General features: G+C 43.1%; 2 protein-coding genes across 2 annotated transcripts; one reads left to right on the forward strand and one right to left on the reverse strand.

The window, feature by feature from the left end:
* Positions 1-4378: 4378 nt before the first annotated feature.
* LOC144122927 (uncharacterized) lies at positions 4379-10045 on the reverse strand. Its single transcript, XM_077655883.1, has 3 exons — positions 9824-10045; positions 6117-6345; positions 4379-4918 (listed from the first exon to the last, which is right to left on the reverse strand). Exons 1-3 carry the CDS (start codon positions 9866-9868, stop codon positions 4869-4871), a joined length of 324 nt encoding a protein of 107 aa, XP_077512009.1. The 5' UTR covers positions 9869-10045; the 3' UTR covers positions 4379-4868.
* A 5186-nt stretch (positions 10046-15231) lies between these two features.
* Positions 15232-27160, forward strand: LOC144123696 (uncharacterized). The gene is made up of 5 exons (XM_077656478.1): positions 15232-15243; positions 17098-17298; positions 17926-18021; positions 25615-25671; positions 26975-27160. The coding sequence occupies exons 1-5, from the start codon at positions 15232-15234 to the stop codon at positions 26984-26986; spliced, it is 378 nt and encodes a 125-aa protein (XP_077512604.1). The 3' UTR covers positions 26987-27160.
* Positions 27161-27169: the final 9 nt, after the last annotated feature.

Here is a 27169-nt window from a genome sequence, read left to right on the forward strand (position 1 = left end):
ACCGCCCTTCAGGCGGGAGCGCTACTGCGCATGCGGAACGGCTCCTCGGCCCCACTCCCGCGCCAGCCAAGCGAAGCCCGGAGCGGCGCGGCGAGCGGGCCGCGCGCAAAGCCTTCTGGACTCTTGCTAGCCGAACCAAACGTACACATTCAACATGCCGGCCGCCAGCGCAAGTGCTGCAGACTCATGTGTAGCTCCTTTCGAAGAACGCACGGGCCCCGTATCGATTCGAAAACCTCGAAGGAGGTTTAGAATCAGTGACGACCTGTGCCTCTTTCGGGAGGTGGTGTCGTTAAATCTCTGTCAAAACCCGCTGATGTGGCACAGCGTTCTGAAGAACGTAGCTGCCGCCGTGCAACGCAGGCTGACTATCGGCGTCGTGCGGGACAGAGTCAACCTGCTCATTCGATATTTCAGGCTGCAAGAGCGAGCAAACCTGCGAAAGTAAGTGGTTTTGTTTTAATCTTGATGCCTTTTGAGGTATAGCTTTGTGTTGCGTGGGAGTATTCCGTGCGTTACATGTCTAGCCCTTACGGAAATGCCATCATCATCATCATCATCATCCTTACTACACCCACTGCAGGGCAAAGGCCTCTCCCATGTCTCTCTAATTAACCCTATCCTTTGCCAGCTGCATCCGCCCTTTGCCTGCAAACTTCTTAATCTCAGCCGCCCATTTTTCTTTCCATGGCTCGCTCCGTTGTCCTTAACTTGAGCTGAACTCTTTTCGTTAGCCTCCACGTTTCTGCCCCGTAGGTGAGTACCGGTAAGATTATGCTGTTGTACACTTTCCTCTTAAGGAAAATTGGTAAACTGCCACTCATGATCTGCGAGGATTTGCCATATGCGCTCCACCCCATTCTTATCCTTCTAGTTATCTGCCTCTCATGATCCGGATCAGCTGTAACTACCTGCCCTAAGTAGACGTATTCCGTCACAATTTCTAGGCTCTCGCTGCCAATTGTGAACTGTTGTTCCCTTGCTAGGCTGTTGAACATTACCTTGGTTTTCTGCATGTTAATTTTTAGACCCATCGATCTGCTCTGCTTGTCTAACTCATTGATCATGATTTGCAGTTCACCTCGTGAGTGACTCAGCAAGGCAATGTCATCAGCAAATCGCAGATTATTTAGGTATTCTTCATTTATTCTTATTCCTAACTGTTCCCAATTCAGGCCTCGAAATACCTCCTGTAAACATGCGGTGAACAGCATTGGCGAGATCGTGTCTCCTTGCCTGACGCCCTTCCTTACTGGAGTTTTATTGCTGACTTTATGGAGGACTATAGTAGCTGTGCAGTTGCTGTATATATCTTCCAGTACTTTGACATAAGGCTCTTCTACCCCCTGATTACGCAATGCCTGTATGACTGCTGAGGTTTCCACTGAGTCGAATGCTTTCTCGTAATCAATGAAAGCTATATATAGAGGTTGGTTATATTCTGCGCATTTCTCTATCACCTGATTGATAGTGTGAATATGATCTATTGTGGAATATTCTTTACGAAAGCCTGCCTGATCATTTGGTTGATTAAAGTTTAACGTTGCCCTGACTCTATATCGATTACCTTAGTAAATACTTTGTAGGCAACGGATAGTAAGCTGATCGGCCTGTAATTGTTCAAGTCATTGGCGTCTCCCTTCTTAAGAATTAAGATAATGTTTGCATTCTTCCAAGCTTCTGGTACAGTCGAGGTCATAAGGCATTGCGTATACAGGGTGGCTAGTTTTTCTAGCACGATGTCCCCTCCATCCTTTAACATATCTGCTGTTACCTGATCCTCCCCAGCTGCTTTTCCCCTTTTCATTGCTTGTAAGGCTTTCTTTACTTCATCTTTCGTTACTGGCGGGATGACGCATTGCTGTGCACTGCTGTCTTTCTCAATAACGCTCTGATTACATTGGCTACTGTACAGGTCTGTGTAGAACTCTTCGGCTACGTTAACTATATCTTATCCATATTGCTAATGACATTGCCCTGCTTGTCTTTTAATGCATACATCTGGTTTTTACCTATGCCTTGTTTCCTCTTCACTGTTTTTAGGCTACCTCCGTTCTTTATAGCATGCTCGATTCTCTCCATATTAAACTTCCTTATGTCGGATACCTTGCGCTTATTTATTAACTGTGATAGCTCCGTTCTATTTTATCGCTGGGGTTAGATGCCCTCATGTTTTGGCGCTTCTTAATCAGATCTTTCGTCACCTGAGATATCTTCCCGGTATCCTTTCGAACTCTCCTACCGCCTACTTCTACTGCGCACTCCGTAATTATTGATGTCAGATTATCGTGCATTGAATGAACATCAAGATCAACTTCCTCAGTTAAAGCCGAATATCTGTTTTGCAGCGCTATCCTAAACTCCTGTGCTTTCCCTCTTACGGCTAACTCGTTAATGGTCTTCTTCTTCGCTAGCTTCTTCCGTTCCCTCCAAGTCTAAGCTAATTCTCGACCTTACCATTCTGTGGTCGCTACAACGCACCTTTTTGAGGACGGCCACATCCTGAATGATGCCAGGTTTAGCGCATATTATGAGGTCGATTTGATTTTTTAATCTCACCATTGGGGCTCTTCCAGGCAGGTCCACTTCCTGTTTTCTCGTTTGCGGAATAAGGTATTCATGATCAGTAAATTATTTCTATCCGCGAATTCGACTAATAACTCTCCACTGCTATTTCTAGAGCCTATCCCATAGTCACCTACCGCGTGGTCGTTAGCCTGCTTCTTGCCCACCTTCGTATTGAAGTCACCCATCAGTACAGTGTACTGCGATTTTACTTTATTCATTGCTGATTCTACGTCCTCATAGAGACTTTCAACGGTCTGGTCATCATGGCTGGATGTGGGTGCGTAGGCCTGCACCACTTTCAGCTTGTACCTCCTATTCAGCCTAATTGCTATAGCTCCTACCCTCTCGTTAATACTGTAGAGCTCCTCTACGTTGCCAGCTATATCCTTATTAATGAGGAATCCCACACCTAGTTCTCGTCTATCCTCTAACCCGCGATAGCACAGTATGTGTACGTCCTTTAATACTGTATACGCCTCACCTGTCCTCCTAACTTCACTAAGCCCTATCACGTCCCATTTAATTCCCGCTAGTTCCTCAAACAGCACTGCTAGGCTAGCCTCACTAGCTAAAGTTCTAGCTTTAAACGTTGCCAGGTTCAGATTCTAATGGCGGCCTGTCCGGAGCCAGAGATTCCTAGCACCCTCCGCTGCGTCACAGGTCTCACCGCCGCCGTGGTCAGTTACTCTGCAGCCGCTAGGGACTGAGGGCCGAGGGTTAATTGGTTTGATCATAGAAGGTTGTGGCCAAGTACTGCACCAGGGTGGCCAAATCCTGTTCTGGTGAGAGAGTGCGTTGTCGGTTCTGGTCACCGAGATAAGGCCGCACTCCAGGCCTGGTTATGCAATTCCATCGACACGCGGATTTTTTTTTAAACCCGGTGGAGAATTGCGCGGCACCAGGATTTGAACCCCGGTCCTCTTGCACGCGAGGCGGATGTTCTACCTCTACGCCATCGCTGCACCTGCGATATCTAGACTTATATAAAAAAAACAGATCTGGCATATCATGAATTGGGCACATATGGCATATCTGGACACATCTGGGCCAGATAAAACATATCTGCCCAATTCCTGATTTAAAGTACCAGATATGGCATATCTGGCCAGGTATGCCATATCTGCCCAAATTCCTGATTTAAAGTACCAAATATGGCATATCTGGTCAGGTATGCCATATCTGCCAAATTCCTGATTTGGAGTACCATATATGGCATGTTTGGTCAGATATCTGCCCAATTCATGATTTAAAGTACGAGATCTGACCCAGATATGGCATATCTCGCCCAAAACCTACATGCTTAAATGTGGATGCTGTCCGATTTGCTGTGCCTAATATGATCTCCATGCATGACCTTTTCTGTGTTGCACATATACCTGGGCACCATTTCTGCCCAGTGTTGACTTTCCTGCAGAGGCAATATGCATATGAATACAAATCAGGAACGGTACCATTTTTATTGACTAACTATATAGGCGCCCAGGCTTGCAGTACAGTGGATACAGGGTAAGACACGCACGATAGTCACAAGAAGACGAAAGTGGCTGTAGTTCAAGAAGGCTAAGTGGATACGGGGTAAGCCACGCACGATAGTCGCGATAAGATGAAAGGCAGCTGTGTCAAGCTGCTTTTTCGCTACGCACGAAAGGCTGGCTTTTGTAGTTTACAAAAGGGTTTATGCTGCCCTCAGGGAACCATGGTGACAGTAATCAATCGATCAAGCGGCGAGCCTTCTGCATGCAGCTGAACACTAACGGTGAGCGCTCTTACTCCCCCCCCCCCCCCCCCCCCCCTGTAGTGCCACAAAAGATTATCCAAGAAGCTAGATTATTGAAGTTCTTATAAGCGTAGCAATTGCCTATGCACTTAAGATAATATAGAGGGTAAATTCGGACGAAAAATATTTTTTCGACGAACGAGTACAACCCAGCACACGCGTCTTCTCCTGCTGGTCGCGTTAGTCGGCCTTAAAATATGCTTCTCAGCAAATTTATGAGGGCATGGTTGTACCACGTAATACAGGACTGGGCCCAGCTATTTTTGGGCGTGATAAATGCTCAAGAAGAAGGCGTACAGTCTCATCTTGACTACGCGCACAGATACCGGAGTCGTCGAACCACCCCTGCCTTCCTGACGGGGACACGTGGGCCGCCGTGATTGGCGCGCACGTCGTGGTCAACTGAAGATCTGAGCAAAAATGTGCAGTGAAAAGCTCAAGCAGCTGTTTCCTGCACAGATAGCTGCTTTGCCTTTTCACGGCGCATTTCGCTCAGCTTCTTTCCCAAAGACTGCAAAATTATCTACTCCGTGAATTCCCACCCCTTCTTCGCGGCCGTGCTCTTGGTGTAGGCTGAAATTGATAAAAACCACAGTTAATTAACACATGACAGATTATAAGCGCTTGTCATTTTCAGTATATCGTCCTTTATATCTACTTCAGCCAAATTATTCCATGCAGACATGTATCAATTTAACTGATTCTGTACAACTAAATGACTTGAACATGCGCTTCGAAAGTAACTGCTGCAAAATAAATTAGTGTATATTTCAGCTCTGTTTGTGAGCACTTATTTTTCTTCAAATGAGAGCAAAGAGCAACAGAACACAATAATTAATATCATATATAGAGGTCGGGTGCTTTGATTTAAAAACATGCACATCTTTCATGGAAGTGAAGTCTGTATGTGCGGGCTCAACAAAAAATTGCCTAATGATTGGAAGTGCTTTTTTATTCTCCTGAAGTGCCAACGAGCAACACAAGTAGTGATGTGACAGCCACATTTTCAGTTTTCAAACGTATAGTAACACATGTGCATGAGGTTTATCGTCCCAAAGCAACTATGGGAGATTTTGCACCACCAATCCAAAGACCTTCACTACAGCACCTCTGATATGCAATTTCGACCGCAGTGGATTTTTTAAAGTGCACTATCATCGCGTAGTACTTTCCCAAAAATTTAAGCCCTAATATAACCTTATTATACTTCTGAAAAGTTTCTAATATGACAAGTTTCCAATTAACACATTCTAGTGCTGGATGCAGGCCACATATCACCACAAACTTCATATCATCTGCCTGTCTAACTTCCTGCTACCCAAGCTGTGCTTGCCTTCATTCCCTTCAAATCCATTCCTTTACCTTAAATGACCATGCATTGATTATTTTTACTTGGCATTATACACCCTGCTCATTCTGTCAAATTTGAAAAAAATATTGTAGTGCAAACCTGTGCCAATCAGTACAGATTTGCGTGTACGCTGGGCCGGCTTTGGGGAAACAGCCAGCTGGTTTGTCACAAAATGATAAACAATGCATCACAGTAACAATTAAAGCATATAATATATCTTAGCACTCATAATCCACCTTGCTCATACAGCCAGTGCAATCAGTTAATTTGTCTCATCAGTAAACAGCAATAAATGACGAAAAAGCTGTGTAGTACACCTCCAACAATGAGCAAGGGCACCCAAAGACTAAGGCAGAAACAAGAGAGCAGCTAATTCAGCAGAAACGAAACAGTCACAAATTCAAAAATGCAGGAACTCACACAAAATGGCTCTGACCGCAGCTGGCTCCAACGGTGGCCGTTGCTCATTAGGCATGTGCGTCCCCTTGGCACGATTGCCTTTCATTGAGCAAGTCAGCAGAGCTTGCTCCGTAAACACAGCTATCAGCAGGCCACGGGCAGTCGCCGTCGCAGTCTTCGAGAGTTGTTCAATGTTTCTGAAGGACAATGTCGCCACAAAAACACCACATCCAGGCTCCAACTCCGTTACCTGCAAAAACAAAGCACACACCAAATAAAGTTAGGTTTCATGTTCAACTCTAACCTAACAGTGCCATTAAAATTCCTTAAGTGGACATTGAGGAAAAGATAGCTTGTATCAACAGGCTACTGCATTCTAATAAAAAGGAGACCACTTCCACAGCAAACTGACTTATAATTAGTTAAAAAGAACAAAAGCTACTGGGGGCCCTTAAGTCTCCTTACATTCTGAGAATGCGTAACCATTAAGTGCTACTGTTTTATTTTCTGTTGCTTTTTTTATCCAAGTTAAATGCGCTTTTGCATGGTTTTTGCGTGATTCAGCATTTTATTTTAGATTCTACTCATTGAGTTTTTCAATGTTATATGATATGACACTGTAGCCTACAGTTCAATTGTTAATCACAATTAACTAATGGTTAACCAAGACCTGTAATTAGGCATGTCCAACTAAATTCGACATAAGCTATCCTGTCATATATGATTTGATGCTGTAGCTTAATGTTAAATTTTTAATCACAGATAACTAATTAATGTTAATTAGGACCTAGAGTTAGTTCAGTGCAGTTACACTTGACAGAAACTATTCAATGATATAACACTTATGCTTCACATAAGCTACACGGCCACTATTCTGTACATATACGCCGTGCACACATGAGCCATGTTTTGCATTAAAATATAGGTGTTGTCATGAGTGCCCAATTTCTCATTAAAACGAGTGTCGACATAAATTTTCAAGCCTGGATCTAAGCACCTAGGCTGTCGCAACTTGTTGTTTTCGGTTCAGATGCATGTCTGAATAAAGTGACAGGAATATTTTGAATTGAATTTCCTCAGGCATAATAATAATTGGTTTTTGGAAAAGAAATGGCGCAGTATCTGTCTCATATATCTTTTGACACCTGAACCGCACCATAAGGGAAGGGATAAAGGAGGGAGTGAAAGAATAAAGGAAGAAAGAGGTGCCGTAGTGCGGAATAATTTCGACCACCTGGGGATCTTTAACGTTCACTGACATCGCATAGCACACTGGTGCCTTAGCGTTTTTCCTCCATAAAAACGCAGCCGCCACGGTCGGGTTCAAAACCGGGAACTCCCGATCAGTAGCCGAGCGCCCTAACCACTGAGCCACCGCGGCGGGGCTATTTCCTCATGCATAAATATGTTTTAGTGTGGCTAGACGAAAGTCACTACAGAAACAATTTTTACTCAGTGCAATCACTGGATAGAGTTCCCTTGGCTGGCGATGGAGCAAAAGCTCTTTCACCATGGCTGTATATGACCCAGAAGTTGGGTGCACCATTCCAAACTACTATAATGAGCCTCCTATTGTGTATACACATGAAAATCGGCTTCCTTTCATGAAACACTTCTTGTGCGAAACTAGAAGCTTGGCAATTTCCTACTATTCTGGCAGTGAAACGTGAAAGGAGGGAAGTGGCTTTATTGGGACCCCATGTGTCCCCAGTGCTCCACCTTTTCTGCCTCAAAAACGGTAGGGCAGCCAAGGTGAAGTGCCTTTGCTATGCAGAGAAGTTGACTTGTGCAAAGGGTCTATATATTTCTTGTGAATCAAAATGATACTGCGCGCATACAGCACATGAATCTGATAAAGTTGGCATAACATCTTTTCAATTTAGGTGTATATGAGTGAGCGCGTCTTTGCCCTTTGGTTTAATATTACTTTAAAACACCTCAATAATAAGAAGAAAAGGCTTTTTCGGGCTTCCAGAAGAAATAATAACCTTAGCACGTGGAGGAAATATTACGAAGCCGAAAAGGTTTATAACGCCCAAGTTTTTAAATCTAAGCAAACATTTTTTAACACCACACTCCCCGGAATGTTGCGCACAAACCCTCGTCAGTTTTGGAAATGCATTAATCCTAACCCTAGCAACACAACACTTCGCGACGATGATAACACTGCAGTTGCCGAACAGGATGTTGCCGAAGTGCTTAACCAAACCTTTAGTTCTGTATTTACTCGTGAACCAGACGGTGATCTACCTGATTTTCCGTCCTTTGGTTTCCCTGTTATGCCCGATATATCATCCCGAACCCCATGGTATTGTTAAAATAATTGACTCTTTGAAACTAACCTCATCAGCAGGTATTGATGACATTAATGTTAAGGCACTAAAAAACACAAAACATGTCACAAGTAAACTGCTCTCTCATATCTTTCAGCAATCTCTTTCATCAGGCATTGTACCATATGACTGGAAAGTGGGTAAAGTCATTCCAGTACCAAAGAAAGGGCCTTCATCTTCTCGTCACAATTACCGTCCGATATCCATTACTAGCGTTCCATCAAAGCTAATGGAACACGTAATCTTCTCCCACATCATGAAATTTCCAGCTTCTCTTAAGTTCTTTCACGCAAACCAGCACGGATTCATAAAGAACCTTTCTTGTGATACGCAATTAGCTCTATTTATTAACGACAAAAGCACTAAACTTGATCTCAACATTACAGTGGACACCCTCTTTTTAGAATTCGAAAAAGCCTTTGACAAAGTTCCACATAGCGGCTTTTTTTGAAACTCACACATCTTACTCTCAATTTCCTTGTTCTTACCTAGATTCGTAACTTTCTAACTAACCGGCAACAGGTTGTTTTTGCTAATAAATGTTAATCCTCCCGCTCTTCTGTTATTTCTGGGGTACTCCAAGGCACAGTCCTCGGGCCCCTTCTTTTTCTCATTTATATAAACGATCTACCAACTGACATACGCTCTAACATACGCTTGTTCGCTGATGATTGCGTTGTTTACCGTCCTATACCCACTAACAATGATCCCCAGCTCCTTCAATCTGACATAGATTGCATATTATCTTGGTGTGATAAATGGCTAATGTCGCTTAACGTGAAAAAAACTCCTCTCCTTTCCTTCCACAGGCGTCACTCTGACCCATTTTCAAAGTACTTTATTGCTAACTCAGAAATCACCGCTGTAACAACTTAAAAATACTTAGGTCTACATTTAACGCATGATCTTAGGTGGTCATACCATGTCACACAAATTTCAAAAGAAGCTGATCGCGTCCTCGGGTATTTTCGGGCAAGCGTTACGTCTAGCACCACCATCGTTGAAATCACTAGACTATCTAACATTTGTATGGCCTAAACTTGAGTACACATGCGCTATCTGGGACCCTAATCAAAATAACATTTCTAATACGCTAGAAGCAATTCAAAGCCGCGCCTCTAGGTTCATCTTCTCTGCTTATTTTTATCACGAAAGTGTCACCAAAACTAAAACGCAATGCTCGTCTCTCAAGTTTAACTAGCTGACGTCGCATCGCAAGATTATGTCTGTATCACAAGTTCTATTATCATGTTCCGCACGAGTCTGTTATCAACCCAGCCTACCGCACCTCAAGCCGCACGAACCATGAAAAGACCACCTATCCTCCGCCTGCCCGCACATCTGCTCATCTGTCCTCATTTTTTGTACGCACCGCAAAAGACTGGAATGACTTACCAGGCCACGTCGTGCTTCATACGGATCCATCACTATTGAAGTCATCGATTGAAGCAATATTATGCTCTGCTACCCTCTCCCTCATATAATACCCCTTCAATGGGGCCTTTGAGGTAGTAATAAATAAATAACATCATATACAAGTAAGCCTTTTCTTGCTGCCAACGAAGGGAGCATGAATATGCTCGTTTGTCCTGCACTGGTTGTTGCTTTGCTTAAGCAAACAGCTGTGTGCACCAGTATTTTCTGTAAGAAAGCTGAATCTTTAATGTGCGGAATTTGTGCACTTTATATCTCCTGGCATGAAAAGAGTTCAGGAAAGATTTGTGTCTGGCCGCATTGATCTCACAGGCCATTAAAAAGCCAAAACAAACAGACTAGTTGCTCTATGGTTAAACAAAAACAGCTGCTGCACATCCCCAGTCATTTTCATTTGTTTTGTAGCAGTGTGGCACAAGCTGTATCTTACAGGTGCACATCACGCCACAAGTGAGGGAAAATCAGCGACTAAAAAGAAATATCCTTTCCTTTGCATGAGCATAAACGAGAAATGGATCGCTACTTGTAGAATCTGTAGGAGAGTTCACCAATGTTTCATGACAATATTCAGTAACTCTCTAGTGAAGCATGTAAACCTAAATGTATACCAGAATAATTTTTCCCCATGAACAAAGATGTAACTTGTATAAATTGTACCCTCACAATATTCGTTATGCGATGCCTGAAAGAAATTACGGTGTGGCAAAGGATGTCAAGTATGAGTAGAGGTGTCTATTCATTTCGTGCCTTGTGGAAACATTTTTTTCTCTTTAGTTAAGCTCTGTCTTGCTATTTGAACTGCATGAAAATATGACTTAATTTGCTCCAAATTTTTACTATTTTTACCATGGTTTAAAAAATGTTTGCTCACACATCACAACATTAGATGTTGGGCTGAAACTGAAACCCGTGTTAAAGACGTACAGGAGAAGTAATAGTCGCAGATTGAATCAAGATATCTCTAAAGAAAAAAATTGGCTTTATGAAACAGGAAGAAATATTTCCTATCGTGTCATTTAAGTTTCAGTGAACTGTTTTTCTTTGTATGAACGGATGATGTGTATTATCATCTTATACGCCCATCACATTTGTCACCCTTTGAAGTGGTAAGGAAAGTTTTGCTGCAGTAGTCAGAGAGAAACATGGAAAGTTAAACAATCTGAAAATATATTTTGATAGGCACCCTGAATATATTGAAAAATTACAGGGGCACACTTAAATCTGCTTACTTGCCAAAATGTAAAAGCATTGCGTGTTCCATACACTTTTCTGTTATGAGTTCCACGTGCATTTCTACTGGTCAAATTTGGAAAAAGTCAAATTTCTGGAGTAAAAGGACAAAATCTGGGGCTTGCCCACCAAAATTTCGTCCCAAATTTGCAAGTCGCCACTGACGTGGCCACACTTATATTAGGTTAGACATCAATTTCGGTCGAACTCAGATGAAGTCAAACTTTGGAGGTCCCTATAGAGACCGAATTTTGGGGTGGGCCCACATAAGTTTGGAGGGCACCATTGAATTGGCCATTATCGAATTAGGTTAGACATCAATTTTGGTCCAATTCTGACGAGGGAAAACTTCGGGTGTCCAGGAAAGGGGCCAAATTTTGGGGATTGCCCATCCAAATTTGGAGATGACTATTGATGTGGCCATACTCAAATTAGATTGCATACCAAATTCGGTCAAATTATCTGGCTATTCAGGCTGGCATGCTCTGATAACAGTTCTTAGAGACGCGCTCTGTCCACAACTTAATTTGCTCCTATAATTAAATAATCATTTAAACATCTTACTAACCTAATTACTCCTACTATTTACATATTTTCTTAATGAACTATTATGTTAATTATCCATGCAGTTGGTGATTGACAGTATGCGGACAGTTCTGATGACACATTTGACGACAGGCTCTGTCCACGCCAGCCATGACCAAAGAAATGCTTTCGCATTAAAATTGCCGAATGATCCTAACAAACGGCATGCTCTGTGAGTGGCTGTTATAAAAAAAGCCTTTTCAGATGTGATGAATGATGAATGGGTGGCTAATGCGAGCATTTGTATTTAACGATGTGCAAGGTTGCTACAGTCTTGTGAGTTGCGTCATCCTGTAGCAAAAAAAAAACAATGGTAACGGCTGAAATTAAATGGTGCAAATTTACCAGAATTTTGATTAGCCACATGTCCTATGACCCCGCCGCGGTGGCTGAGTGGTTAGGGCGCTCGACTACTGATCCGGAGTTCCCGGGTTCGAACCCGACCGCGGCGGCTGCGTTTTTATGGAGGAAAAACGCTAAGGCGCCCGTGTGCTGTGCGATGTCAGTGCACGTTAAAGATCCCCAGGTGGTCGAAATTATTCCGGAGCCCTCCACTACGGCACCTCATTCTTCCTTTCTTCTTTCACTCCCTCCCTTATCCCTTCCCTTACGGCACTGTTCAGGTGTCCAACGATATATGAGACAGATACTGCGCCATCTCCTTTCCCCAAAAACCAATAAAAAAAAAGTCCTATGAAACCAGGCTTCTTGTCCTGAGTGCGCTTTATAATTTTACAAGATGCAATACCAACTAGCTCAAATGTCGATTCTGCTTCACTGCCACATGTTTATGACACCTTATAAACAGTGTAAATAATGCACAAGATGAATGGTGCCACACACTTGACAGTGCATGAACCCTTCTTCCGACAGGCGGAATCTCGAACTATCCTATACATTATGGCTCACACTCATGGCCTTTGGGGAGCTGGAAAAAAAAAGTCTCATTTCCTTCCTATGTTTCTCAGTTGATAGAATACAGCTTAAAATGCAAGAAACAAATGTGGTTGACTATTTTAGGAAGAGCTCTTCCACACCACATCTTGCCCAAAGAACTACTTTTGTTGCATTATGGTCACTTCTTACAAAGGGTTGCACTGAGTGTGTCTCTACGGACAAAGGGAGGGCATGTGAAGAAAATTGTTCATACAGAATTATGCAGTGGGAAGAAAATGCAATGCAAAACAGTTGAGACCTATAGGCTGGCTACCCTACAGGTTCAAATATGGCCATCTCACGGGTCGAATGCGGCAAACAGACACTGCTGGTAATGTCACACTTTCATTGAGCTCCTGCCCTGTCTGCATTTAACTGTTTAAAAATGAATCACTGGTTTCACTATAAATACTACTCCATTATACAAGGAACCTTTTCTTCAAATATTGCAATATGAAAGTAGGTTGTCTCTTTTCTTATAGGACAGTGCTGCATTTTTTTTTTGCCTGATGTCAGCCCAATGAAACAAGTGGACTTAACAGTAGTGTTTCTCTCAGCTGCAACATTTTCAAAGAGCAAGAAAGGTTAAAGATCTTAATTTACTACCTACTGACAAACTGTATGAACATACTGCATTGCATATTTTTTCAGTAGAGCTGTATTCCACACTTGTTTAAGCCAAGACATTTTTTGCCTAGGTGTTCGTTACAGCCACAAGACACATTTATTAAGCGTGACAGATGTGAACAAAAAGGCATCAAAAATGCCTTGAAAATTCAAGAATACCAGAGAAATAACCTCCAGACAAGAGCAAAGAGTGCAAAGCCTCATGGTATAGCTATGTCCAGTACAAGACACTGCAGTGCACCTTCAGGCAGAAACATTGCGCACAGAGTACTTACTGCAGGGTCGCTCCATGTGTGCCGCAGCTGTGATGACATGGTCGCGTTAGAAGGTGCCGCAGCTGCGCTGACTCCAGGAGCCTGCTGTTCATTGTGTACTGGTCCCACAGCACCTTCTCCAGGATTTTTAGCGGCCTGTGCGTCACTGTTATCATCAGGTGGTAGTGTTGAAGCATCTGTTGATTCTTCTTCAGATGGCCCAGCTTCGTCCATGATGGGTAGTTGTCGAGGGCAATTTTTTTGCTCCAGTTCCTTGACGAGCTTTTCAGCTCTTTTGAGGTAGCCGTGGAGTCCTAGTGCCAAAACGATACCGCGCACTTTAGCAAACATTGATAGAAAGCAGTAGAAAGGAAAAAAAAGTTGGCAGAGGGTTCTCTTATAAATTATTTGCCACAGTTAATGCAGGAAATAACACAAGTGCAAATATACGTATACGTTTTGCTCAGAACAGTCTACTGCCAGAAAAAAGTGGAAAAATATTCATATATTCGTGTAAAACTTACTATGCGATAACAGTAAGCATCGAAACCATGGTTTGGGCAGGAATTTATACATTACATCGGCAAAGAATGCGACACCATAGCCAACTACAGCTATGTGCCGCGCTAAAACTTAACATGCGGCCCAAGCAGTAAGGTTGCTTTGTTGTTGTTGTGTGTTGGTTTTAAAGGCGCATAAGCAACTGAGGATATCATGCAGCAAACACAAGGTTAAAAGTCTGATGGGTGTATTATTGACTGCAATTGTTCTTTCCGAAAATCACTTATCTAACAGAAGAAACTTACTTTGGTATTTCCTTACTTGCCCCTGCAAATGTTCATTTTCTTTCCTTAAATCTTCAATTTCCTTGTGGAGATCCACTTCGTGGGCTTCCTTGATAGAAGCTAGAAGGTTGTCATCTTGTTTCTTTCGGCAGTGTTGTTTCTAATGATATTAAAGAAGGAAACAATTTCAACACATCTTTGCAAACATTGCATAAAAATAGAGCTGCAAAATTATAGAACAAGCTAGACGGCTACTGGTCATGAACTCTGAAAGCCTTACAGCCCCAAGAGATTGCAGAACAGAACAGACAAAAAGGTATATAGGAAAGTTTCTTTTTTAGAGCGATTTTCAACTATGTTTTTGCGACACTGAACTTGGGTGCATAGAAGAAAACAAAGAAAAATGCTTCACTGGCAGTAACAGCGAAGTCTGCCTCTAGCACCCTGTGGCACTGGCAGAGATTTTTTTTTATGTGTAAGCAATAATAGGCATATGCCACAGAAAAGTGTCTGCTGAAAACGTGTCTGCCTGCAATCCCAAACCTGGCCTACCTGGACCCCGAGAACTGGACTTTGTCAGAATTTGACAAAGATTGGTGTCCACCTGATTTAAGTATAGCTAACTCAGTGATGACTTCAAAATTGAGGTGGTCCACCCACAAAATCTGGCCCACCAGACACCTGAAATTTGACTTCGTCCGAAGTTGACCAAAATTATAGGTGCCCAACTTAATCTGAATAAGGCCAACTTAGTGGTGACTCGCAAATACAGGTCGGCCACCCTCAAAATTTGAAATGCTTCGCATTCTCTGGGCCTGAGAGGCTATGTGCACGTTCGGATTTTTTTTTATTAGTCTTGACCCCCATATACCTTTTGTTACATGGGCATTTTCATTGTTAACTGAATGCATTCCTGACTTACATTTGAATAATACTTCACATACAACACCACATGGTCAAGAAGGTAACCTGCTGTGTGTACTGGTATGCCTGTCATGTTTATCTTGAAAAGTTGTTTACTGCTTGCAAAGCCTTGTGCCCTCTGCTTCTGTCTCTCCTGTCATGGTAGATGAAGTTGAATGCTATGAAAAGTACCAGTCTACGGCTGCTTTATGGAGCAAGAGAATTATTTTTTTGTGCTTTTTCACCACACAACAAACATAGCACGTACATTTATTGCTAAGTGGCATGCAAAGTTTTGAACCAGTAACAAAAGACACGTTAGAGCTGCCGTTGAGAAATGCAAAAAATACTAACGCAAATGAAATTTAAATCACGTCTTAGACCTGCCCAATCACAAATGCAATCACTGTTTTATATCTCAAAGCCTTGCGATGTCCTGTGGTCTACGAAAGCAGGGAGAATATACAGATCAGAAACAATATTTATATATATACGCAGTACCAGGTACAGCAGAGTGGATAATGGCGAAAAAAAATAATTGCAGGTGTCTATTCATGCACACGCGGGTGCGCTCGCACGCACGCGCACACACACACACACAAAGCCGAGAACGTACAGCGCTACCAAGAAATAAAGAGACAATATCATGCCTTTTTTCCGGACTCCATTCGAGCAGTCTTGTTCTGAAGTGAAATCATTTTTTCAATTTTCCGCACGAGCTTGTGTTCGTCCTCTTAAATGAACAAGAAATTTATGGTTGGGAGCAAGTACAAAATGCGCAGCACTCAATAAAGAATTATTTCTTCTTCAATGCCTACAATCCGAGACATGCAGCACACGTAGCAGATTTTCCACATTGATGTAAGCACTACAAAAAAATTCCTTTCTCGAATGAGAGCATTTGGATGCTTATTCGGGGCAAATGGCAGTTCAATTACCATGGCGTAAAAATTACCGCCGCAATACATCGCTGCACAATCATTTTCCGCGAGCGCCCTTTGTTCAAATTGGCCTTGTCTAGAATCGGGAACTATACACGCACATGAAGCGGCCAGCACCAGTAATTAACTGACCACACGCCTGCAGGTAATTTAGAATTGCACAAACGTACGTCTTAAAGAGCGATATGAATATCAGGGCTTACCTGAAACGCCGATGAGTGTAGCAGCGAACGACCCTTCATTTCGCCACTGCACAACAACTTCGCATCCCTCGGCAAGGTCTTCGCCAGACTTGCTGCTGATGCGATTCATTTTCAAGGCATCATATGTCTTCTCATCTTCAAAAAACACCAGGCCGTAACGGTCCATTGTAGAAAAAAAAGGCCGCGCACGGATGAAAGAAAATCCAACGTTTAGACGGTTATGATGTTGGGCAAACCTGGACCACATTGAACGAGCGCAAATACCCAACGGCCTGAAGGGACCTTAGTCTAACCGCCAAACTGCCAGAACATGACGCGCGCTGATGCTTTTTTTTTCTCATATAGTTTCGGTCTCAGTCATCTAAGCGGACGCGTTTTGGTCTTTTTTGGTCGCGTGCGGCATGAAATATGACTATATGAAATATGACGGGCTTGCGAAAATTAACTAAGCAGCGACCGGTTTTCTGCAGTTCTTGTGCACCGTACATACATGAGTTGAATTCGTCTCTGGCATCACAACTGCCATACGAAGATCGAAACCGAAACCAAACAACCTAAAAAATTGATTTAAGAAATGTTTATTGTTGTTTAGCGCAATCCATGTTACTTTTCGTGTTTAGTAATTTGCTGCGCATCCCCTTACATACATACTACACAACTAAAATTGGTGTCCTTATTCCTTTATAAAGCCTTTGGCGGATCCTTCTCCAGATGTCTTCTATCCCCATCCAAATCCAAAAGGGCTTGGCGGCGTTCGGTTCTTGGTTCTAGTCCGGTTGGGGTGCATCAATCGATGCGCGCGCCTGGCGCGCGGCGCGCGCATCGAGGCACCCTAAGACCCCTAAGTTCGGTGTGTTCGCTGCGCACAGTTGTTCCTGCGGCCGGCACTGCGATTCATGGTACTGTGTCTACGCCTGTCGGCCTGCACAACGAACAACACTTGGAGTACGCGAGCGTGAACAACTCAGCAACGTAAGTATGCATATGACCAAAGTGAGCATGCTTATGGAGAGCTAGAGCGGTGTGCTGCATGACAAATAGCGTACTAATGTGCATACCTGCTTTGTTTCTGCCACTGTGCTTGGGCTTTTATCATTCGTTTCGCTGTGCTGCAGCACTTGAACAAAGGAATTATCTGTGACAGCCGCTACGTGCGTTCAAGTTTTGTATATTTTGCGCCGCCTGGCACGGCTCGAGCACAAATGACCCGTGTTCGGAAATGCATGGCCACAATACTGTTTCGGGTTTCTATTTCATGTACTGGGAGGGCCAAAAGTTAACGGGACGTGTGCGTACATGCTCTATCCGCTGTCAATATCACACGGCTGTTTAGCGAGGCAGAGCTATAAACTTTTTTTTCTGAAAACATGTGTGCTGTAAACCTTTATTTGTGATATTACCATGCGTATGGCGTGGCAGTTTTGTTACAGAGTATGTCTGAATTTTTTCATATCACATAATCTCATTGCTTGTTCAAGTAAAAAAAACTTGCCAGTGCATGAAAGGTGTATAGATTTTACGCTCGAATGTTTTGTCACATTGTCTAGGGTACAATATGCTTGACAAACTATTTCAAACACTTTGCTCTTATTCCGTCAGGTACAAGAACTGTTGTGGTTTCGTTGCCACTCAAAGATGGATCCAAGCAGAAAGCGCGGCCCTTACAAAACGTACCTTTGGAATGCAGGACAACTAGTAAGTCTACACTTTTCACATGATCTTGACTCAGTACATTGATTCAGACATGTATATTGGTAATGGTTGCTACATGAAAGCAGACAGCTCACTAGTATGCATGGACAATGGATGCATTAACCCTCTAATCACTGTTTCATATTTAAACCAGAAATGCGTTGAACTTGCTTAGCTGCTTTAAGAAATAAATTATCATTCTGAAATGTTAGTTTGGTCCTCATTAGAAAGTTCAAGCAGGATAAAAAATTTGCTGATTTCAATGCTTGTTTATGATTAGTAAAATGTGCGATTGGAGGGAATACGAGGCCAAGGAAGCTATAACTGTCTGTAGTAGCAGTGAGAGGCACGCCTTCCTGTGTTGCTTTTGGCAAAAAGCTCTCGCATTTTATGTGAAACATTTCATGTTAAACATAGCTACATGTTTTGTCTGTTACGTGAGTTTTGGGTGCCTTATTGCCTTCATGTTTCTGACTAATTTGGAACAGGCGACCTTCTTTGTCATTTTAGATTTCATATAAAAGTTTACACTTTTGTTTAACTTTTCATCTGTAGAAACTGAAATTTTGTAGTAGTGAAAGGAAACATCATTTTTATGCTGTTGTCATATGTGCACTCTGATTCTATATTTCTCCTAGCTTGCACTGAAAACTAAATGAGGTGCAGATGGTACTAGGCTAATGGACAAATAGATTAACATGCCTTGACTGCAACTTTTGCTCCATGTGACCAGAAACATACCTTCACTGGAATCGCTCCTCGAGTTTTGGAAAAGCTTGATGTCCTCAAGTATATCTCTATTTTGCGCCAGTGTTACCTTGAGCGCTCCTCGATCGCTGCTCTGCTTATATGAGGGTTGATAACGGCGCTCACCTTGTACTGGTGGCAACTGTAGAACTCTGACTCGAACTCTTTCATATTGCACTCGTCCGTACACTCATTCTGTTGATCAGTTCATATCAACTGAATTCATTAGCAGCTTTCCTACCAGGCCTCCTAGTACTAATTCCATGAAGAATGAGGAAGTGTCATCAGGGACTGAGATCTTGTTGTTGGAAAAACAAGCCTTGGAGAGAAGCTGACTTACAGATAGCTGCAGATTGTTTATTCCTATAGCAACGGAGATGCTAGAGGGTTCATTTCGGCGGCTGGCACGGCAGAGCCTCAAGTGCCCCCACCTTCCCCTGGGCCGCTTTTCTGAGTGCCTGCTAGCCTGTTTCTGTACTGTGAAAGGAAGCAAATGGGAAGTGTTTTGTTGAGTATGGGTCCTAGGCCAGGATGAACAAACCAAAAAGTGGCATTTTTCGGTTTTAACCAATGCCATAATATTTTTACCAGCGGAGATGTTTATCGGTGTTTTTCGATTAAAAGCTGCAAATACCGAGCCTACTGATAATCGCGTAACGATGCTGTGGCATGGGCACATTTCAAGCCATCTTTGGGCACCTGAGAAATGTTTCACAGACTACCGTGTACCAAGTTGTGGAGTGCAGTTGGCTGCTGATAGCGAGCTCAATGTGCTTGGCAGCTTCCACATACAGCTGCTCACTTGTGGGGAATGGCGTGTTGCATACAGGAAGCTGGGGGGCATCGGAGAAACTGTCAACCTGTGCGAGCATCTTGGATGTGCGCACCAACAGCTTGCCTATCGCCTCAGGGTATGCATGTCTTTCAATGCGTAGTGCTGTCCAAGGTGAGCACTGATTTGCTTGTTCCACAAAAGGAGTGTTTGTGGTCAGCAAAAGGCACGGCCTTTCAAGCACATTGGTAATTACAGCTCCCAGCTTGCTTTGAACCCGCAAGCGACATTAGTTTTTAGAGAGTTTAACTCTTTGGTTTAGGTGCATGCGTTGCAACTTGCTGGAAAGAAGCATGCGGTGTTTTCACTACACCCGAGCCCTGAGCTTCGCGAGGGCAAATGGATGGGTAACAAATTTTACACCAAACCCAAATAAACATAACTAGCTTTCAGACCATTCTTGAACACCGTCTTGTTCCACATGGGCTGTGCGTCGCCAGCAGAGACCATTTCCTCAAGCAAAAGTGTTTCCAGACATCTTTCACTGCATCTGCTGGTTCATGCAGCCCACAAAACACGTTTTACTGGGCTGTGAATGTAGAAATTGCTTGTGAATGTTGATTAGAAGACTCAGCATGACGAAATATATATGGTACATAGAGCGGCATGCAGATTGTGGGTCACATTTTGGCCTTAATCTCAACCTTTGTGGGCCATTCACGCCACCTCGAGTGGAAGGAGATTTCTTCAGGAGGCTTTCTCCGTAGAAATATTGAAATCATGAATCATGATTGACACAAGAGTGAAGGAGCGGCTGTTTTCTCCATGTTTGTGAAAATGGTCGTAAACGTTTTTGCTGTGTTCTGTAACAGCCAGCTTATTGGATTCCCAGGTATTAGCCACTGCTATGCCATAGTTAAAAGGCTACACATTCCCATGCTCTCTTTAAATAGACACCAAGGTCAAATAAGGAGTTCGCTGTATTGCTGACTAATTCTATTGATAAATTATATTTTTCACTAAAAACAGAGCATTTATAAACTACAGAAAAAAAATACACATGTTACCACTACCTCCCATTTTTTTTTTCAAATGAGGTGCATAAACAGCAGCACTTTTTTCTATTTATGCATATATATTAGTCCACACTGGTTTCCGTTTCATTGAAGTCATTTTAAGTTACCTAGGAATTGGACACACACACATTCACACAATGTTATTCTTGCTAAACATCAGAGACCAGCATGTGAGCTGTGTGGAGAAGAGATGACAGTAATGCACATTTTATGCTCGTGTAATGGACTGGATAAACTGAGGAAAAAAAACTTCCCAAATTTTTTTTAGAAGCATATCCCATTTCATCCCAGCCTAATCTTAGGACAAGATTCACTCGTCAATATCTCATGTGTCATTTCATTCTTGAAAGAAGCAAAGCTTTTAAACCAGATATGATTTTTTAAACAACCCTTTTGATATCTCTCACCTATATACACACTAAACCTTGCGATTGGCGCATGATGCCCTTAGTAGCCTAGTGCCATTAAACCCAGCCCAACTGAACATTGGTTTCCGCTTCAGTTGTTGGTAGCTAATTTCAATAAAAATGGAAGAATATATTTTTTTCTTAAAAAGAGATGTGAAGAGAGCCATGAAATACCAAAAACTTGATCTCTTCTAACAATTGCAGTTTAATCAAATTGTCCTCAATGTGCCTTCAGGCATGGCCCTACCTGCATATTGCAACATTGTGCAGAAAGTCTTTTATGTCCCTTTTTGATTCCTTTCATTACATTACGTTTGCTGTGCTTTGCCATTCTTTGCTTTGTTATCCGCTTGCTTCATATTGTTACAATTGGAGGAAAAGGTATAATGTACCATTGAGAGCATGTTCAGATTGTTACAATTATAGGAGAATGTATAATGTGCCATTGATAGCATGCTCACTGGGGCGCAACCAGAAGCGAGCTTGACTTGGCTTCAAGTAGGAGTACTTCAAGGAGTACAAGCTCATAATTCAGTTGCTACATATGTTCGTGTGAAGTACAAACACTTATATTTTAGCTTCCACGGGAAACCTGCCGACGCTGGCAAGCATCGTTTGCAGCAAGCTCCAGCGAGGCTTCTGGCTTCAGTGAGACTTCTGGTTCCAGCGAGACTCCTGGCTCCAGCGAGACTCCTAGCCACTGCGTTAGTGGCACTTCGTCACCCTCAGCGCTGGACGATGGACAGGGTGATATATCCAGTGCTGCCTCATGCAGTGATAGTGAACTGTTCCACATCTGAGATCAATTCTGCAGGTTCTGGTAACCCAATCACTTCTGGGAGCCCCGACACTACTAAGCGTGCACTTTTTGAGGGCAGTGCTTTCAGCAATGTTGACGCATGCCTCATTTTAATGGTACTGTTTTTTTAAGTTTAAACTAACCAGAGAGTGTTTCGACCAGATTTTGTTCATTTTTTCAGCTCTGTTGCCATCTTCTAACATACTTCCGAACCCAACATTTAAATTCTTCAAGTTGTTGTCAGGATTTCAAAGAGGCACAGAAGTGCAGACACACTTTTTTTGCAAAAACTGTCAGGAATATCTCGAAGTGGACATGACAGCTTGCCCCAGCTGTGATGAGGAGTGCCAAGATACGCGTGGCAGTTTTTTTCAGATGACTGACTGACACATTACGGTTATTTCTTGAAAATGACAAAATTTATATATATGTATTTTATGAAAAGAGTGAGTTCAGCCAGTGATCACCTTCTAGAAGACATTCTGGATGGCGCAATGTACCAAGGCAGTGTTGCCCGCTCATCAGAATTTAACTTCACGCTCCTCTGGAATACTGATGGTGTACAGGTATTCAAGAGTTCCGTAAGATCCCTTTAGCCAGCACACTGTGTTAACCCTGAACTTCCGCCTCTCATTCGAAAAAAAATTTCAAATCCTGACACTCTTCTGGTTTGGTGTGAAACCATTGATGAACACATTCCTGAAACCTTTTTGTTTGCAGTTGCGTCGCCTTGCTACTAACGGGCTTACATGGAGACATCCCGAAACAGGCAAAACTGTAACATCATATGTCTTTGCTCCTGTGTCATCAGTTGATGCTGTGGCAAGAGCGATGCTGCAAGGAATTCGGCAATTTAATGGGTTGTATGGTTGCTCATTCTGCGAGCACCCAGGAAAATCTCAACTGCTGCCAAGCAAAGGTCACGTACGCGTTTACATCCCTGGGAAAACGTAAACTCTAAGGAATGGTCATAGAATGAGGCGGCAAGCTGAACAAGCTGTCAGCAAAGGCCGTACGGTAAAATGTGTTAAAGGCCCTACTATTACAAACCTCATCCCAAGTTTCAACTGCAGCACAGGTTTCGTAGTTGATTATATGCACTGTGTCCTCCTTGGAGTGGTGAGAACATTTCTCTGTCTTTGGTTGGACACTAAACATCATGGTCAGCCATGGTACATCGGGCGCCGGGTAGATCTGGTGGACAGCAAACTTCTATCAATTGAGCCACCAGATTACATAACTAGAACTCCGCGTTCCCTCAAGCACAGATGCTACTCGAAGGCGAATGAACTGCATGCATGGCTTCTGTTTTATTGTTTTCCTGTTCTGTCTGGCATCCTACCAGATGCTTACCTGGAGCCCTTTAATCTCCTTGTTGGTGGAATCTATATGTTGCTGTCAGAGTCTGTTTCTTTCGAGCAGGTTGATGTGGCAGAAAAATTGTTATTCAAATTTGTTGATGGTGTTCATGCCTTATATGGAGCACGCCACTGCTCCTTTAATGTTCATCAGCTATTGCATCTTGCTGAATCGGTGAGAAACTGGGGGCCACTCTGGTGCACATCAGCATTTCTCTTTGAGAACAGGAATGGGCAATTGCTTCGCCTTAATAAAGGAACCCAGAGCATTGAAAAACAGCTGTCACAATTAGCTGGCTTGAGCAATGCGCTGAGCACTCTCCAGAATGAGGTAAAGGAGATGTCTGATGTCGATTTTGTGTTACGCAAGATTGAAAGTGTTCACTTCACGAAGTTGTCGTCTAATGCTGTTATTTATCATGGTGCATCCTACCGACCAACTGCAGTAGCCAGAAGGGCTTTGATTTCTTTCTTTTCTTCAATGGACAATGTCAGTGTGTATAGAAAAGTTACAATTGGTGCACAGACATTTTCTTCTGTGCTCTATGCAAAGCAGCCGAAGCGAAACAATTTCACAGTTTTGTATGTAGTTGGTGAGAAGAGAACCTTTGCATCAATTCAGTGCTTTGATAAGTATGCTGGAGAACTATATATAGTTGTAAACAGGCTACTTGAGCACGCCGAGCAGTACATACACGGAGAGACAGGATTCATACTGCCTCATGTTGTTTCCACATATCCAAGTAGCCAGATTGACGTGATTCCAGTTCCGCCAAAGCTGACCAAATGTGTAAAGGTGCTAGATTTTGTGTGCATCTCTCCAAATTCTTACGAGGCAAATTTATAACTTACAAAGGCAGAAAAATGCATTGAACAGTGTTTATTCGCATAGAAACACCAAAATGTGGGGGGTTGTACGTGAAGTCCGTGGGAGTCACTCCACAAGTTCTTTGTTCATGTGTTCTGAGCTACAGGCGCTGTAACATTTGCTACTAATCTCTTTCAGTGACGTTAATGCTAGAACACTTTTCTGCAGTCCCTGCTGGTAGTAGTACGAGGACGCTTCATTAAAATTGGTCTTCTATTTCATAATGCGCCTTTAACTTGTTCAATTTAAAAGGTGTCACGTACGAAAGAAAGCGTGGAATGTCTTGTTTTCCAAAAGAACAGATCATTTTTGACATTATGCCTGCCAACAATGATGCACCTGTGTCGATAAACGAGCGTTTGTGTGCTGCCAGGGAATGAGCTTGCTGCTGACTACACCAATTACGCATTGCATTAGCGAACTTATTCTTAGACACAAAGTGCATGCCCTTCAGCTGTTCCTTCAGCTTTGGCAGCAGCAATAAGTCACATAGCACTACATCTGGACGATCTGGAATTTCAGATGGATATTTATCACCTGGTAGCTGACATGACGGCGCTTGGCCGTGCTTGGCCACACGTTTGAAGACAACTGCCACATTAATGAAGGTGGAGTTGTGAGATGTTATGCCTCCCAGCGTCTATTCCAGGCATAGTGCCATATGTGGCTCACCGCTAGTCCAAAGCTGTGAAGTAACAATTGAAAGGCATGCCCTTTTTGTCTGACAGTAAGCTCACCAATTCAGTGCGTATATCTCCATTGGCCAGCCCCATTCTTCTCTGATGGTGTACAAACACCAGTGTATCGATAATGCAAGTTCTTTGTTGCTATGGTAACATAAAAAATGAACTTTTTTTATTGAAGGAAAATGTTTGAAGCTTTCTTGGGATTGCGGCATCTTTGTATTTGAACAGACCAGATGTTACAGATGTTACAGACCAAGAGACCAAACTTTGTGAACGGCCCTTGTATAAGTGTGATTATATATATTTGGCTTGTTTTACTTGAATGGTTTTTGTGCAATTTGTTTTATCTCCTGCACAAGGTGCAGTTGTTTTTCAGCTGCTCAACACAGATTTCATGATAAATTTCTCAAGTACAGCCTGATTTATGCTGTGTTGGCGCCTGTTGAGCTTCGTGATGCCTGTGTATTGATTTGTTGTAAGGGATATTTGATCTGCTGCTTTGCAGTTTTGCACACTTTCAAAATAAACATTGAGAAAATCCTTTTGGTTTAACCTTTGCTTTCTGGAAACACGTGTACGTCGCACACATCTGAATATTAGTGTTCATTGCTTTTCAACATGCATGGAAAGTTTCGCTTAGCTTTTTTTTCTGTGGGCAGGTTTTGGTGTGGGCAGTTAGCACATAAAAGCTCCTTGGGCTCTGACTGGGTTTTGAGCTACATTTGCTCTATTGCACATCGTTGTTATCACAGTCAAGAGAAATATTTTTTTGAAAGTTCTCTCGTTGCTTAAATATTTGCGTTCGAGTGCAGATGGCTGCTGCTGTAAACAAATTGTCATATTTGCATGCTTTATACATAGTGTTCAATATTTATCTGTCCAGGTTGCAAAAACCCCTTTGCAAACTACTGGACTCTTTGGGCTCAAATGCGACCACAAGGTACCTCGTGATAGTCTGTTTTTCGGTATGTAATTTAACGTGAACTTGCCTGCAGTTTCCACAATCGGCGAAAGATGACAATCAGCTGCGGCAGCACTTTTCATCGTGGCGAGCAGAGCAGCTGGTTCACCAAGCTGCATCATCTGGCCAACTGCGAGGCCCGTCTGTGCCCTAGCTATGCGGGACACTGCAGCGCAGTTAGCCAGATGGCAGAACCTGTAAAATTGGCTGCTTCTCTTGTTGATCTGGCCCTGATCTGGCCATATAAGGCCGTGACTATGCCACATATACCCCTGATCTGGCCATATAAGGTCATGACAATGCCACCTATGCCCTGATCTGGCCGTATAAGGTCCCGTTACCGGTTCAAGCATGGATTATATGTTGCCTGATATAGTCAGATCTGAGCCATATAAGGGCTACATTTCGCACATATATGGCCATATATGGCCTGATTTTGACCTGGATATGCCCAGATATGGCTTTATTTGCTTCCTTATATATTAATATCTGGCCGCATATAAAGCATATCTAGACCAGATATGGAATTTCCGTAAGGGAGGTTTCTCGCAGCCGAATTTGTCGTTTCGGCACACGAGGTGGCTACGACACCAGTGTATTTTGGCTTTCCCTTTAATCAATTCTTCCCTCTCTGTTTACTTCCATTCGCATGCGACAATGCTAGTGATCTTGTTTATGGTAGTAGACAGATTCGTGCACATTCCTCTTCTTATCTGACCTGCGTGAACACATAGCCAAGCTGGCACTTCTCAGAACCGGCACTGCGGAAGTTTATAATGAGCTGGAGCAGCTTCTTCAGGAAGTGTCCGATATGGCACGCGAATTTGTGCATACGCCGAAAACTGTGCCAATGAAGGGCAACGCATCGGTACCTGTGCAGCGTGAAGCGCTCTCAGCGCCGATATCGGCCGCTGTTGAGATGCAGTTGGCCAAGGGAATTAGAGACTCTGCTTTGTCTGTTGCGGAGGCCAGCCAGAACGACGACATTCAGATGAACGGCAAGTGTAGACTTACTCTCGCATATTTCGACGCAGATCCTCGAGTGCAAGGTTCTGCGTGTTGATATTTTGTTTGGCATACAATAGGTGTTTGCAGGACTGCAATGATTATTAAGTACATACAAACACGCGGCAAATTTCGATGTGGTCTAAATGTGCTGCCTAAAGGTGTATGTGTACATAATATGCCGCTTTTACTAACTGTGAAAGACTTATTCATTACTATTCCAGTTTCTTACCATTGAGCATCTCTGTTATTTGAGGCACTGTGCTTGTTATTGCAGAGCGTGGGTTAGCAGCCTCACAGCTGCTCATGACCTTGTGCGCGTCTGAGCAGCGGCCACCACCCTCCCCACAGAGCCCGTTGTCCCACAACACAGCTGGCGGAAACGGAGCTGCTGTCTTTATGGACAGCAGTGTTGTGTCTGGCACGTGCAATACTCAAGAACAGCAGAAAAAGCAGCTGTGCCGGCGGGGTG

The sequence above is a fragment of the Amblyomma americanum genome, chromosome 3 (assembly GCF_052857255.1).
Source record: "Amblyomma americanum isolate KBUSLIRL-KWMA chromosome 3, ASM5285725v1, whole genome shotgun sequence".
NCBI lineage: Eukaryota > Metazoa > Arthropoda > Arachnida > Ixodida > Ixodidae > Amblyomma > Amblyomma americanum.

Excerpts from the sequence above, each read along its gene's own strand:
- LOC144122927 (XM_077655883.1), bottom strand. The coding sequence starts at position 9,868 with ATGACTTCAATAGTGATGGATCCGTATGAAGCACGACGTGGCCTG. Across the intron at positions 6,346-9,823 it reads ATGAAGCACGACGTGGCCTG|GTAACGGAGTTGGAGCCTGG; the intron begins GTAAGTCATTCC and ends TTGTTTTTGCAG. Across the intron at positions 4,919-6,116 it reads TGCGGTCAGAGCCATTTTGT|CCTACACCAAGAGCACGGCC; the intron begins GTGAGTTCCTGC and ends TATCAATTTCAG.
- LOC144123696 (XM_077656478.1), top strand. Across the intron at positions 17,299-17,925 it reads AGCGTGAACAACTCAGCAAC|GTACAAGAACTGTTGTGGTT; the intron begins GTAAGTATGCAT and ends TTATTCCGTCAG. Across the intron at positions 18,022-25,614 it reads TTTGGAATGCAGGACAACTA|GTTGCAAAAACCCCTTTGCA; the intron begins GTAAGTCTACAC and ends TTATCTGTCCAG.